A 15,582-nucleotide genomic window follows, 5' to 3' on the forward strand; every position below is an offset into this window, starting at 1 on the left:
CGCCGCCAGCGCGCTGCCGCGCAGGGTAGCACGCCTAACCCCGCCCCCTACTGCGCGCCCATCCGACCGTGCTGCCCATCGGCCACTGGCGCCCCCGCTCGCCCAATGGCTCCGCCCCCCTCGCCGGCCTACCGCGTGATTCCCTCTCGGGGAGGAGGAAGTCACGTGCACAGAGAGTTGGATGGCCCCACTAGCTCTTGGGAGTTGTAGTTTGGCCGCTATTCTCTCCTTAACTTCTAAACCAGGGCCCTCTTAATTGGATTGAGTGCAATCCAGTCCACCCGCCAATCGAAGATCCCTTTCCTTATTGGGCAGAGCTCACGTTGAGTAGGGTTATGGGTTTGGAGACGGGCGGCTGAAATGTTGGTCCGATGGCTGGGTTTGGGGACGGTGTCAGTGCCGGAGAGGGTTACGTGAACGACACTCACACGCTCATCCCGCCACCCCAACCCTAATGGCGGAGTCTAGGGAAGGCAGGGCCGGGCCGAGCCTCCAGCTAAGGTGGGGCGGAGCCGGAGGAGACCTGCGCAGCCTGAGGAGTCCCGAGTCTCAGCTCAACAATGCAGACCCAGCCCTTCGGGGCGGGGCCCGCGCCGGGTGGCTGCGCCTTTGTCTGTCCCTAGGAGCTGGCAGCTGCTCTCTGGAGGACAGCCGGCGCATTCGAGCCCTCGGCAAAGCACCACCAGCAAGGTCGGTCCATTGCTGGAAGTCGAAGCTGATTGAACCAGAAGACCCGTCGTGAACTCGCACCACTCATGGGCTCGATGACCTTAGCATCCCGGTGCACATCCGTGAAAGCGGGAGGACCCGCTACCCAAACTGAGTGGTTGTTAATGGAGAGGAAGTGACACTATGTCTGAAGAACTGTTTTTCGCTCTCGGTCCCTCCCCAGAGCGCCTCTCTTCCCTTGAGACCCAGGACGCCTCCTCCTGGGCCTGGGGTGGCGGCCGTGCCAGGGGACGCTGAGCCTGGCTTGTTTACTTAGGGCTCCTTCAAGACGCAGGGTGGACCAGGAGCTGGGAAAAGTAGCACTGACCTACTTCCCTAGCTCCAGGCCCCACAGGGCATAGTATCTCTAGAAGGAAGTTGCTGTAGGAACTCAGGGCACTAGGTCTCAGAGGCTTGGGTGCAGGTGCAAGGGCCCAGGCACTCACCCACAAAAGGCGAAGAGGACAAAGTGGAATGCTTTGTAGAAAGGTCTCAATATATGGACTGATACCTGAGCTACCAGGGAGCCCTAAGGAAGGCCTAAGTAGGCTTTGGGTCAGGAGGACAGATAATGTCCAGAGTAGATGAGATGTTCATCTTGGATTGGTACATCCCTGAGGTCAGAAAATTTTTCCTGCTCAATGCTCTGTACACATACCTGAGCTGGACCTAGAGAAGCAGAGATAAATTAGTCGCCCTTCAGGGGTTGGGGAGAGGAGGCCAGCAAGTCTATAATCACTGTGCAAAGAGATTAGGGATGTGCCAGGATCTCCAGAAAGTTTCATAATCCCCCAGGGTTGCAGGGCCTCCACAGGGCTAAGTAGGAATTGGAAAGATGGCTGAGAGGTGAGGAAGATGATTCCAGGCAGAGGACAGATTTCCAAAAACTTAGAAATCAGAAAGCACAGGCAGTGAGCAGAAGCCAAAGGTAAGGCCAGATGAATGGGAAGAGTGCTATAGGCCACTGCAAAGTATCTAGACTTTATCCTGAGGGCAGTAGGGAGCCATAGAAGGATTTAGAGCAAGGAACTTACATGTTCAGAATTCTGGGGGAGGGGGAGGTTAGGGACAGAAGAAAATAACAGGGGTCAAAGAGAGGGAGTAAACAGCATTGTGTGGGTGAAATATCCTCCTAATGAGCAATTTCAGGATGTGTTGTCGTCCCCCTGCCTAGACCTCCCCCCAACATACTTCCCTAGGTTATCATCTGGATTGAGAAAACGGACCTTTATCTATCCCCTCTGTCCTCCAAACCAGGGGCTCAACTAGCCAAGGCCAGGGGGGAATGCAAGAGGGAAGAGCTGGACCTGTCAGTCCCATCACTGGGAAGAGACCACACACAGAAGCTAGAGAGGCCTTGAAAAATTCACCCATTCACCAAATGCATCCATCTGTGCATCTGTGATCAATCCATCTGTGTTTCCCCACCACTGTGCAGCTGGAGAACACTTAAACAGGGTTACATCTTAGGAAGGTTTCTGGTCTGGAGGAAACTGAGAACTCTAACCTGGACTGATAAGGGCTGGAGCCACGGTGGGCACTGACTGCAGAAAGAGTGTCGCTGCCCTTGGTCAGAAAGGCAGCAATGGCTAAGAGCTCTGCAGGCTGGGACTATCCTGTCCCACTCACACACACCGATACATTTTCTCTCCACCTCTTTTCCTCAGCCAGGATCTCCCCTATCAGCTCTTCCTCGGGCCAGCTAGAAAGCTCTTGTAGATGGCAGGTCATCTGACCTGCCTCCAGCCTTCCGAGAGCCCTGTGAAACCAGGAGGCCAGGGGACTACTGCAGTAGATAGGACTACAGACTCATGGACAAGGACTATGTGGGTCCCTGTATACCCTTTCTCACTCCTGTGTGAATGCGAGCCAGGCCTGAGATTTAGGGAAATTACCATTACCTTCATCAGCTGCCATAGGTCTGGTCCTGAGCCCCCAATGTTGAAAGCTCTCCTGTGGCCTCTGAGCCATGGGATAGTACAGCTTAGCTTAGCCCAGCCCAGCCCCTTTTGTTCCACATTAGGGGAAACAGAAGCCTTGGAGGAAAGTCAGGGTTTAGAAAAGTTCTTTCTTTCCATGCCACATATCCCATTCAACAAGCTTGTCTGATTCTTCTTTTATTCCTGCTCCCCTCACCCACACCAAGGCTGGCTGTGGCGGACAAAAGAACTGCCCTTGAGTAGCTCCCAATCTGGGCAGAGGCAATACCCGCCAACTCCAAGTGAAGAAAAGTTGGTTGCTGAGGTCAGCACAGGGTGCTGAGAAGACAGGGTCAGCACTTTGTCCTCAGATACTAGGCTGAGGAATTTGGACTTGATCCAGAGGGCAGTGGAGAGCCACAGAAGAGTTCTGAGCAGGACTGACACCCGGAAGGAACTAAGTGTGCAGGGCTAAGAGATTCCCCACTCATCTCTGCACGAAGTCCAGTCTTCTTGCCTCGGCCTTCGGAAGATGTGCCCCACCCCTTCCAGCTTTACTCATCCCTCCCTCTCATGCTCAAAACCATGTATCCCCAAAATGTAATGAGCTAAGAGGAAGTCCTCAGTCTAGGTGGCTGGAATAGATGAATACATGTTGTGGACACTAGCCCACAGAGGGCTTTGGGCATCTAAGTGGCCACCTAAGTGGGCATGGTGAGAACAATGAGTGGAGCTTTCAGACCTGACTGGGCCCTCCCAGCTGGTCCCAGACTTGGGCAGGTCATTCTGAGACCAGCACAGGCATCACTGAAGTATGCTAATGTGAGACTGTTTGAGAGCCAACATATCCTAGGATCTTTGCCAGATATCCTCAGTTATGGAACACACATGAACCCCTCTCCACCTGCTCCCCTGTGAATGGCCCTCTCCCCAGTGCTTTTCCTGGGCCCTCTAAGTTCCCATACTCCACCTCTATTTGGTTTTTTTCCAGCCTCTTTTTTTTTTTTTTTAAAGATTTTATTTATTTATTTGCGAGAGAGAGAATGAGAGACAGAGAGCACGAGAGGGAGGAGGGTCAGAGGGAGAAGCAGACTCCCCGCTGAGCAGGGAGCCCGATGCAGGACTCGATCCCGGGACTCCAGGATCATGACCTGAGCCGAAGGCAGTCGCTTAACCGACTGAGCCACCCAGGCGCCCCTCCAGCCTCTGTCTTAACAGCTGACCTCCACCCCTGCCTCTCCTTCCCCATAGCCCAGAAATAAACCTAACCCCACCAGAGAAGGGGCTTCCCCAGGGAAAGTACACTGGTGGGAGAAGAGGCCTGAGGGTACAGCCCAATCCCACAGAAGTGGATCTTTAGACCTGGTATTTGGTCACCACAGGGTCCTTTCACAAGCTCTGACTAGCTCAGGATGTCCAGGGGTCCACGGGGGCCTCTCTGTCTGCCCTGTTCCAGTTGGGATATGAGGAAAGACAAAGGGGGCATTTTAACTGAGACAGGTTTTTTGTGAGAAAAATCAGACAGAAATTGGGCCTAAAGCTTGATACTGAGACTGGACCAAGCCTCAGCTGTCTCCTGGGTGGGGTCCCTTCTCTTAGAGCACTAGTCTAGGAAGCTAGGGCAGCCCCAGCATGGAGTGACCCCATTAGCCACACAGTGCCCTATCACAGGCCTATTTATCCTCCAGCCAACCTCCTGCAAGCAGAGAGCAGCTGATCTCCCTCTCAGAGGAGGGCCCTCAGGCCCAAAGAGCACTAGAAGTGACTTGCCCAAGGTCAGACCGCAATGGGCCCTGGGAGGCGACTGGTAGTGCATACAGAAGAACAAGTGTGCAGGGAGGGGCGACTCCGGGACTGAGACAGGCCTCACCTGCCTGATCTTTCACTCTGGCCACCAGGGCCAGGGGCTGCTGGCTGGCTTAGGGTCCTGACCCCAGGGACATGAGAGAAACATGGCCTTGGCCTGGAGAGGAACGCCCCTCCCCATAGAACTTGGAAAAGGGGAGGAGAAGTAGTGTGTTTACAGTGGAGGAAGCGGGGGTGGTGCAGGGCAGGGACCTTTGGTCAGAACGCCCCTCCCAGTAAGAGGGGGAGGCCCCATGAGATGTGGTAGCCGTTTGTTTGCTTCTCACTGCCAAGAGGAAATTAAAGAGAATCTGCCACTTCCTTCCGGCCCAAGTGGGATAGTGGGGGCTGGTGGCAGGCAGTGGCGTGGGTGGGCACTTGTAAGGGCCCCAAACTGCTGGCATCAGCAACATGTGTCCTCAGTGTCCCCTGTCTGGAGCAGAGACCTCATCAGGTCTGGGCTCCAGCCAGCTGGGGATCAAACCCAGGACCCCCCCACACTCACCTGAGCTGGTCCCTTCCCAGAGCACCAATACCCTAATTGTTCCCCAGATTCTATGGCACTTCTCATCATGAAAGTTAATTGATGGGTAGTACCTCAGGTTTGCCATCAGTAGAATGGGCTTCTTGGGCCTTCCTGGCTCAGCCCAAGTCCTATGAGCATTAAAGATGATACCCCGCCCCCCATTTCCAACCAGACCCATAAGGATGGGCAGGGGATATGCTTTAGGGAGCTGCAGCTCTGCACAGAGGGTGGGAATAAAAGAATTATGCCAGGCCAGGAGTCTGTGTGTGAAGATGCCCAAGGCTAAAGCAGCCAGCCGTGGGTAAGGGTAGGGGGATCTTTATTGCACTGTACCAATGTCAGGTTGAGGAGGTGCCACCTGAGAAGCTCCTGTTTTCAAAGAAAATACTGAGGTCACTGGGAATTTGGCCTTGCTACTCAGACCCACCAAAAGAGATGTGCACCCTAGGCACCCTTTAGCCTGTGCTCCAGGCTGATGGCCCAGGTCAAGACCTCTTAACTCCTGCCAGGAACAGTCAGAGAACTGTCCAGTAGCACCTGGTTCATGCTCTGCACCCACAGACATCTTACAGCCAGGCTCCTGAAGCAGGTGACCAAGGTAGGGACAATGGTCACCAGCCTTCCAGAGGGCTCTCTTCACCACTTCCCAAGGCCACAAAGAGCTTCTTGCACAGCTCCCCAGGCACTGCTTGCTCCTGATTTCTCGGACCCCCAGGGTCTTGGTCAGTGGCCTCCCGCTTGCGTTTGTGCCATGAGGGGCTCTCCTCGCCCAGCCGACCCTCAGGGAGGCCCCGGCTCCGCAGACAGACGATGGCCGCAGCCTGCTCCGCCAATTTCTTAGACTTGTCCCTGGGCAGACGAGGCATGGGACAATAAGGCAGGTAGGTAGGCAGGCTGGTTGCAGGACGAGAGGCTGAAAAGGCCTGACTCCATACACCCTTGGCAAAGACTCTGACAAAACTGAGGAAGGGGGTGATCGCCGGGGGATGCCACTGCCCAGGTGCACCATCCTCCCCAAACCCTCCTCGGCCAAGACTGGGTTCAGGCCCCTCATCCCATGCCCCAAGCCCACTGATGAAGAAACTCACCACAAGGTGGACTGGTACTTTTGCTCAGCAACAGTCACAACAGAGCAGAAGAGGCGATCCAGGGGGCGCTGAACCTGGTGCAAAGAAAGGAAAGGAAACAGGGATGGCTGCATGGGGGCAAGAGGAATGAGCCCTGGGGCTCACCTGCCAGGATCACGTGGAAGACAGAAAAAGGGAAGTACTTCCCACCTAAGTTAAATGAAGGCTACCTGTGTCACATGCTCCTCCCCAGCAGAAGTGCCTGGTACATCTGCCAAGGAAGAAAGGCAGATACATAAACAGGCAATGACATTCTAGTGTGTCAGGAGTTCAATCGTGTCCCTAAGCAAAGGGACATCAGAGTCCTTAGCTGCGCGTGACCAAGGATCCTGCTCCTACTGACATCTGGATGGGCCAGGTCACCCAACATGAGGAGGAATTCACCAGATGGCAACGGGGTGAGAGGGGGGCAAGGATGGGGCAGAGAAGGTACACTTGGCAGAGCGACCACGTGATATGGCTGGACAGAGAGCTGAGTGGATGAGAGAGGAAGCAGAAAGGCATGAGGGGAGCCTTGTGCTCTGTGCTGAGGTGCTAGGGCTTGATCCCATAGGCACTGGGAAGAGGATGAGGACTTGAGCAGGGAGGCAGAGGTCAGATTTGCTCTGGAAAAGTCACTTTGGGAGAGGGGAACACAAGTCCTAGAAGTAGGTCAGAGGTCAGAAGGCCAGTCCAGAAGAGACAGAGCAGCCTAAATAAGGCATGGCCATGGGGACCAAAGGAGGTGAAGAAAGACTGTCTTAAAGTTTCCACCAAGGGGCCTCAAGTCTAGGGCCCAATTCTAAGCCCCATTGGCTGAGGCCTGGTCCAAAAACATGTCTAACTTTTAGGTTAAGTAAGCCAGCTGGTCCTTTCCAGAGAAGTCTCCCTAATCTAAGCAACACCACTGGCAGAGACTGGCCCAAGCGGCCCGTTAAGTAGGTCTCAAGTCCAGTTTTATGAAAGTGGCCAGAATTAGACAACAGGCCCACTCTCACAGGAAAGGTGCTATCATATTGGTCCAGCCGCCAGCAACCACTGCATGCTCATGGAGGGCAAAGCCAGGCTCCAGTCAAGCAGTATGGAATTCAGGGTACAAGCTATGGGTGTGTTGGGGGTGATGGCACCAGCCATGTGGAGGCACTGTAGAGCTGGATGCAGAGCAGGCCACAGCCGGGAACTCACCGTGTCATACACAGGCTGTGCCAACTTCTCCTTCCGGCACCACTCCAGCAGGCACATCTTGGGGGTGATCTGGGGTGAGTATGCTCTCCTGGGGCAAGGAGAGGAAGGGGTCAGGGCTCGCCCACCATCACCACCAGGCTGCTGCCTTAGGATTCCTGTACTTATTCCCCTGAGCTCCCATTTCTGTCCCACCAGTGGTGTGGAGCCTGGATTCTACCTAAAGGGAAGATGGGCTTCAGCATGCTTGGGGAATTGGGATACGAAGTGAACTTCCAGCACTCTGAACTCTAGCCTGGAAAACAGCTTTCAACAGCCAAAAATTAAAGTCCAGGGGCACCTGGGTGGCTCAGTCGGTTAAGTGTTTGACTCTTGATCTCAGCTCAGGTCTTGATCTCAGGGTAGTGAGTTCAAGCCCCCCGCTGGGCTCCATGCTCAACATGGAGCCTATGTTAAAAAAAAAAAAAAAGAAGAAGAAGAAGAAGGTCCAGTTTGCCTCTCAAGACAAGACAGAAGTGAGTGGGTGGGGGGTGGGAATACAGGTGGCCATGCAATGGTCTGGGATCTAGCTCAGTACCCATCCTTATTAGGTCCCCTGAGTTGTGGGACAAGGTGGATCAAGGAAAAGGTGAAGCCTGGTCACCCCAGGACATCACCCACACCCCTGACAGTGCTGCCTTGGCCTTCAGTGACTGTCTTCCCTAAAGTGCCTTCTTTGGGATGCTGAAAAATGAGAACAAGGATCCAAACCAAGAAGACTTGTGGTCCCTGAACTTGGCATTAACCATGTATAGCAAGTAGCAGCTGAGGGCACGGGTGCCCTGGCCAAGCTGAGGCCAACCTGGAGACCTACCGGTCAAACTTGACAGCCATCTTAATGACACCAGAGGGGTCTTCAGCTGGCTCCCCCACAGCCTCTGGGGTCCGGGCCAAGAGCTCAGCCCGCCGGGTATTTAGCTCCCGTGTCATCTCCTCGTAGAAGGCACCAAGACCAAAGGCCTCACTACGGAAGGACAAGCAGAGCGAGCCCTTTAGTGGACCCAGCATACAGGAAACTACTGTAAGAGCCCAGGGCCTCACCACTGAGAAATGACCCCTCCTCTCCCCGCCCCCCACGCGCACACACACACACACACAACCACCACTGAGACCTACCCCTGGGATCAGCCTGGTCTGGCAGAGAGTGAATGTGAGACTCTGAGGCTGGACAGTGGAGGGCAGGCTGGGCTGGGTGGAAAAGGCTGTAAAGGTCACTTCTACCACCTGACCCCAGCCTCTCTTCCAAAGAAGAAAACACAGGCAAGTGTCCCCAGCCAGCAGTGAGCGAACTGACCTACACTGAACAAGCGCCTGGGTTATACACAGCCCCATCCTCATGTGGGCCCAAGGGAGGAAGAGACAGAGGCCACGACCACTAAGTGGTTCCCCACTTCCTGACCCAGCCACAGGCAGTTAGGCCTAGCCTAAACTGAGATACCACCCATAATTACAGAGTTATACTCTTTCTCTTAAACTCACAAGACACCTGAGTCAAGGTGATTAAGCTATGTGGGGTAGGGACAGAACCAACACCACAAGCCCAGGGTTGGGAAGAGAGTTCTGGCAACTCTTTTCCCTTCTAGGAAGCATCTTGACAGCTAAAGGATATTTGTTTGGATAGGTGCCTGGGCACAAGTGTGGTTTAGGAAAGTTTCTTTGAGGAGGGAGGAAACACACAGCGAGGAGGAAAGAACATTCAGGCAGAAGACCCAGTATGAGCATAGACGTGGAGCGGGGGAAATAGACAAATAGACAGGGGGCCACAGGAACAGGTACTAGGCCAGGTTGTGAGGAGCTATATCAAATGTAGAGGACCAAGCCTCCCAGACTGCAGAGTGATGCGTTGTGGGCACAGGCTCAGGCTAGGGGCTGGATTCTACAACCTCAACTCTCCTGACCATTGGGTCCTGATGGCCTGGTGTGTAACAGATCTGTTACTGGGAAAGCCCCTTCCTCCCCAAGAATTCCCAAGCCCAGCCCCCACATTCTTCCATCCTACTGGCACTCTACTTCCCCAGATTCTGCTGCGAGATCAGTCCAGGGATGGAAAGTTCCAAAGCTTTGTTAGGTATCCAATTCTGTGAGGTGAAACTGTACCACCACCCCACTCCTGTACATCCACCTCCAGAAGCTGCATCCCTGGTCCCTGACAGTCAGTTTAGGGCTCATAGTCAAGCCTGGCAACATCTGCAAGGAATGATGGACAGCCATTTCCCCTCTCACCAAATTTCCTGGGAAGACTGGGCTGCATGGAGCAACCTTCCCTGGGGCGACTCCAGCTGTTCTCGTAGCATCTGGCACAAGCAGTACTTGGTGTTGGTGTAGTGGTTCTCGTACTGGACGGCCTGAGGGAAGAACCGGCATGAGCCCACTTGCTGCCCAGGCAGGCCTGAGCTGTGCCCTGATGGCAGAGAAAGGGCTCCAAGAGGGCATCAGAGGTGCACCTGCAGCTGGGGCAATGTGAGCCCATAAGGAAAGCCACCTCCATCCTAGCCATCTACTCCTCCAACGAGTGGTACAAGGCTCGAGAGTCATAGCCCAGACCCAGGGTGAGGAGCACACCCGACCAGACAGCCTGAAGGACGTCCAGATGTGTAGGGAGCCCTTCCTGCTTCAGCCACCACAGGCTGCCACAGAGGACCTGCTGCCCTTCCAGGGCAGGGATGGGGGGCAAGTCAAATTCCGCTGTGGCAGGAGCAGCACCAGGACAGGGGTGAGATTCTTCTATTTCTATACACGGGGGGTACCTTCCTTGCCCACATCTTAAATAACCTGTCTCCAATAGCCACCTGCATGGAAAAGCACAGCATCATGTACCAGTCATGTTCACATGCTACTTGTCCCTTCATTGAGCTTCACAAGCCTCACAAGCGTGACAAACACAGGTGCAGGGAGGCAAGCTGACTGCACAGGGAGATACCCTTAGAAGCCTGCCTGGCTGGGGCAGACAGAAAAGCACTGGTGAGAAGGGCCCCAGGCCTCGCCCTCTACACTCTTCTAATATCTCCACCTGGGCCTGTGTCTTCAGTGCCTGGGAAGGTGCCATGACACGCTGAGGACAAAGCAGAGATACGCTGGTGAGCCCCAGCTAGTGACAAGACTTTGATTCGCTTGTCTGGGACAGAAGGCACCTGGCTGTACCAGAAGCAGCCCTGCCTATGCTTGAAAGCCACGCCCATCCTCCAGGACAACAACTCTGGAGGAGCTGCCAAGGGACAGACCGAGTAGGAATGATGACATCACCTTTTACCCAGTGAGCAGTGCTGAGCGTGTCTTCTCTGCTCGTGCCAGCCAGCTGCAAGAGCTAGACAGGTGGCCTGGGCTAAGGCAAGCCCCCCTTGTCTCTGGCTGACCCAGGGTACCGGAGACCCTGGTAGTCAGCAACCTGCCCAACAGGACACCTGGAACCCAGGGGATGAGGGCTGTAGCATCAAGCAGGGAGGCTCCAGGACAGAAACTGCCCATCTCTAGACAGAAGCCTCAGGGCCTCCTACCATCCCCAGCTTGCACAGTCCTGGGGATACCCACGTGCCATGGGGGCCACGGCTGCCACAGGCATGGCCATGGCCTGAAGAGGGTATGGGCAGTCTGAGGATCTGAGAAGCTCCTGACCCTCCCAGGAGGGTGTGAGCCCCAGTATTGAAAAGGATGAGGGCTGGACTCTCTGCTCAGGCCCAACACACTGAAGAATTAGAAGTCCACTGACTCTCTCTGCCTGCAAACATTTACAGCTAATAGAGTCTCACAGAATTCTAGGATTGTGCCAAAGGGACAGGGCAGGTGAACTGGCCCAAAAGTTCCTTTAGAGGGAAATGCCTCTCGCACTACCATCAAGCTCTCAGTGAGAGGAAGAGGCTGGTCCCTAAGGAGAGGGTTAAAGTTAGGCTGGTCCCTAAGTCAGAGGTTAAAGGATTCCGGGAATTAGCAAGAAAAGAGTTTTAGAAGTGATTCTGACTTATGACCAAAAAGAAGTCTCTACAGAGATAATCTGTCCTCAACAACAGTTACAACGGCCCCTCCTGGCTGTCAGGCGCCAGCCCCTTGGCATGGGTGTCTTCAGTGACACAGACCCCACTGTCATTGTGCATGCATGTATGTGGGGGGATGGGGGGATGAGAGAGAAAGAGAAAGATATCACATGTTTGGGCAGCATCCAGAATCCAGGGGTCCTTACTACGACCCCCAGTCCTGGGAAGCTTTCAAACGAGGTGACGGTAGGGGCATGCCTCCCCAGCACACTCTCTTCACACCGCAGTCAGGGAGACCCAATGCTACATTACAAGAACTAAAAAGAAAAGGAGAGGAGCAACAGGGCTGCTGGTGCCTGGGGGCTCACCCAAGGTACTTTTTGCAGGAATATGGCAGACAGTGAGAAATGTTTCTTTTGAAAAGGTACATAGACGTACATATCGGATGTACTTCTGCATGACCTCCTCCAGGGGTCGCAGACCCTCCTTGAGAAAGATGGATGGGTTCCACATGGCAGCTCGGGCCACCATCACCGAAGAGGCTGCTGTGGCTTGTCGAAAGTCCTCTATGTCCAAATATTTTTGGATGTGGTCGTGAGATCCTCCACTGAAAGGCAACAGGGGAGTGAGAGGTGTCCCCATCCTTATACCAGCATTTTCAGAAAAAGGCAACTCCCAGAACTGCTACTCATTAACCGTGTGGCTTTGGCCAAATCCTTCATCTATGAGCACTTCAGGAAACTGGAGGTCATAACGCACACCCCACTTTGGGGTCAAGAACACCAAGTGAAATGACGCAGTGAAACAGCCTGAACCAGGCCTGGCCTGTAACAGGTCTCCCAGAGATTTTACCTTCCTTCCTCCTCATCCTAAAGCCAGCCCAAATCTGAAGACATGGGTCTGTAAGTGGATGTTGGGATCACAGGAAAACCCCCAGCCTGGGGCACCGATATACCTACTAATGGCTGGGTCAAAAACCACAGATGCAGTGGTGATTATGAGAGGAAGGAAGGAGGCCCAGTTTGGTTGCAATTTCCCTTCCTGCCACCCCGAAGCCCCAAGGGCCCCCGTGGAAACCGCTCTGTTTGTATCTGTTCCATTAGGAGTCAGGTGACAGCCTCAATCCTGAGATAGTGCTGTATGTATTGTGGGGAAGACCCTCAGGTGGTGGCAGCAGCATCAGGATCCAGGCTCTTGAGTAGTCCTACCCTCTCCAAGCCACTCCTACAACTCCTTGGCCTAGCGACAACCAGGCCTGGCTAACACCCCCAACCTTAGCTCCCTTCTTCCTTCCCACAGTCAGGCATGCCTATTGTCAGGGCTTCGGGGCTTTGGAACTTCTCTGTTCCCCTCCTGCCCTCGGGCTCTGTGCCATCCCCCGGTGCAAGGCTATGCTGGACTCCCGACTGGCCCACACAGCCAGCTCCCCAATGACAACTGAACACTGTCTTACTACTAAGCCTCTGGGCTGGTCACTGGTACCTCACAACTACCTGTCTCGGCTCCTGGTCCTGTAGCTGCCCAGAATGCTTTGAACTGTGACCTGCCTTGTGCCCCCTAAGCCATATCTCTGTATGCTCTGGCTTGGCACTACTCACCCTACACCCTGCACACCTAACTCTGGGTGTGACATGACTTTCCCCTGGGCCTGCTTCAGCGGCCGCCTTCTCACTCTCCCTGTCCCCTAAACACTCCTTACCTCAACCCATCCATCAGAATGCCCTGCCTGCTGCATACCTACATCAGCCACTCACCAGAGGCCAGGGGACATGACAGGTACTTTTCAGCCTCATGCCCAACCTCATGTTTTTCTCCCACCTTTTTTTCCTTTTCCCTTAGATCATTTTTTAATGTTATCTGAGTCCATTTTTTGTATGTCAACTCAAATCCCTCAGAGTGAGGTGGAGCATAAAACAGTAAATGATGAAGAAGAGAGGCTTACTTGGCTATGACAGGAATGGAGAGGGTTTCAGCAATGGCTTTGATGGCTTCACAGCTCACAGGGTGCTGAGGTCGTTCCTCCCGCTTCCTTGGAAATAAAGAAAAAAGATGGGGCCAAGGGCTGAGGCCATGTCACAGTTTGAACAGGTTTGCCTTAGCCAAACCCTACCGTCCTCCCTGCTGAACCTCAGGAAGGTCACACGGCCACGAAGGACAGGGTTCTAGGCCACAGAGGATGTCTCTCCATGACCTCTGTTGTAAGGGGCAGGAGCAGCATAAGCCCCTACTGGGAAGGCAAGTCCATCTCTTGCAGGCCTGCGGGTGAGGCATGGCAGAAGAGGGCTGGTATGGGTGGCCTGGCTCCCAAGGTCACACTGCCTTTCCCTAGCTTTCCCTCACCTCTGCCAGAGATGAGGACAGTGCTTTAAGAATGCTGCCCCTACTGTCCCAGTCCTGCCCTCCCTACGAGACTGGGAACAGCTGCTGCCCTCAGACTGGCCACTCCCACACAGCTGCCTATGTGGAGGACAAGCTGGGCAGCTGATCCTGGGGAGAGGCACCTGGCACAGGGCAGATCCCACAGCCAGGACAGGCCATAGATCATGGCTGTCACAACGAGCCCCGGGAGGCAGGACCACAACCTGGGGCCCCTCCTTCCAAGGTCAAGTGCAAGAAGTTCTTGTGTATGAGTTTTAGAGATACTGAAGTGAGCCCTGATCTAAGTTGTGCTCAGGAATGAGCAAAAGAGATGGTCGACCAGACAGACCTTGCTCAGTTCTTGCCTGGGCCCATCCTTTCTGGTACACTCCTCAATAAAAAGGTCAGGGGCCACAGGGCCTCAGAAAGCCTATCAACCCATCCTCCACCTCCACCTCCCCACACCCCCAGCAGCCAGGCTAGTCCATCCTCAACAGCTTTGATGGCCTGAAGGCCCCTCTTTAAACTCACCCATATCTGTCTTCCTGGTGTTTCCAACTACTGGCAAAAAGGAATAGCTATATTTACTCAGAGAATACCAGATGCCAGGCCCTATGCGAAGGCTATATATTCACAATCTCATAAAAGCCTCAAGACGACCCTATAAATGAGGAATACGGTGCTCAGAGAGGTTAAGTGATGTGTCCAAGGATACACAGCCAACAAGCAGCAGAGCCGGGAGCCCAAACCAGGCAGCCTGAGCCTAGAGCCTGCTGTGGCAAGGAGGAGCATGTGTGTACATGTGTGTGGCCTTTCACCGCCCCCTACTGGCTTCAACCCGCACAGCTCTGCTTTTCTCTTTTACATGTTGGAGTTAACGGGTTCACTTGTCTGAAACGCTGTAATAGGCACAACCAGCAAACAGTGGGCTGTTCCTACAAGACTCCTGAACCCAAAAGGAACAACACTCAGAGAAGAGAGGTCACTCTGGCCAAAGTCTGTTGACCTGGGATGTACAAAAGCACATCGAAGACAGAGGGAGCAAGTCGGCCTGGGAAAGCAAAAGTAGCCGCCAGCAAAACGTCAGCTCCCAGAAGAGAGCACATTAGCTGCAGATACAGGGCTGTTTCAAGTAGTCACTGTGACAGACCGTGCCTTTAGAAGAACAGCCATCTGCTTAGGATCATTCGAGGGAGAAGCCATTGCTCAACGTAGTGGAAAGAAAATGAGATTCAGAGTTCTAATCCCACCACTTCCTGGCTGCATGGTTCAGTTCTGAACCTATCACTCAATCTCTACCATTTACACATCCTGAGGGTATGGGTGTTTCTCTTTCCTCTTGTGTCTCTAAACTCAGTCTTCCTCTCCTTCTGTCTGTCTTTAAACTCAGTGCAGTGTCTACCACTAGTAGGTGCTCAGTGAAGGAAACAAAGAAGAATGCCAGCCTACAAAGGGTTTGACTGCCCTCGGGACTTACGGGATGTCAAAGAGCTAGGCAGAGGTAGGCTGCATATGTAGAAGACAAGTTGGCTATCACCTGGGGTCTGGCGAAGCATTGTTAAGATGGCTGAGGACCAGAGCACCTGGGTGGCTCAGTCGGTTAAGTGTCTGCCTTCAGCTCAGGTTGTGATCCCGGGGCCCTGGGACAGAGCCCCGTGTCGGGCTCACTGCTCAGCGGAGAGTCTGCTTCTCCCTCTCCCTCTGCTCTTCGCCCCCAGCTCATGCTCTCTCTTGTTATCTCTTTCTGTCTCTCAAATATAAAATATTTTTTAAAAAAAGACGGCTGAGGACCTCCCTGCAAGTCAGTCACTAGCGAGGCAACCACTCACCTCCCATGAACTGTGACGGCAGCGATGCCGGTCCTCTCTATCCGCTTCACAAGGCTCAAGGTATCTTCCAGCTGAGGAAGAGGACAGCCCAGGGTGGTTACT

At 54.0% G+C, this 15,582-nt stretch overlaps 1 protein-coding gene across 3 annotated transcripts in view; it reads right to left on the reverse strand.

Moving 5' to 3' along the window:
• Positions 1-3,762: 3,762 nt before the first annotated feature.
• Positions 3,763-15,582, reverse strand: part of DUS2 (dihydrouridine synthase 2) — a 52,372-nt gene continuing 40,552 nt past the window's right edge. For all 3 annotated transcript variants that reach the window (XM_035024933.1, XM_035024932.1, XM_035024930.1), the window contains 8 exons: positions 15,481-15,551; positions 13,236-13,322; positions 11,732-11,900; positions 9,549-9,670; positions 8,140-8,289; positions 7,290-7,377; positions 6,087-6,160; positions 3,763-5,847 (listed from right to left, as the gene is read on the reverse strand). In XM_035024933.1, the coding sequence (XP_034880824.1) occupies positions 5,610-5,847; positions 6,087-6,160; positions 7,290-7,377; positions 8,140-8,289; positions 9,549-9,670; positions 11,732-11,900; positions 13,236-13,322; positions 15,481-15,551 (999 nt within the window). In that variant the 3' untranslated portion in view covers positions 3,763-5,609. The remainder of the gene's footprint in view (positions 5,848-6,086; positions 6,161-7,289; positions 7,378-8,139; positions 8,290-9,548; positions 9,671-11,731; positions 11,901-13,235; positions 13,323-15,480; positions 15,552-15,582) is intronic.

The sequence above is a fragment of the Mirounga leonina genome, unplaced genomic scaffold (genome assembly GCF_011800145.1).
Source record: "Mirounga leonina isolate KUSES-001 unplaced genomic scaffold, KU_Mleo_1.0 Mir_180, whole genome shotgun sequence".
Lineage (NCBI taxonomy): Eukaryota > Metazoa > Chordata > Mammalia > Carnivora > Phocidae > Mirounga > Mirounga leonina.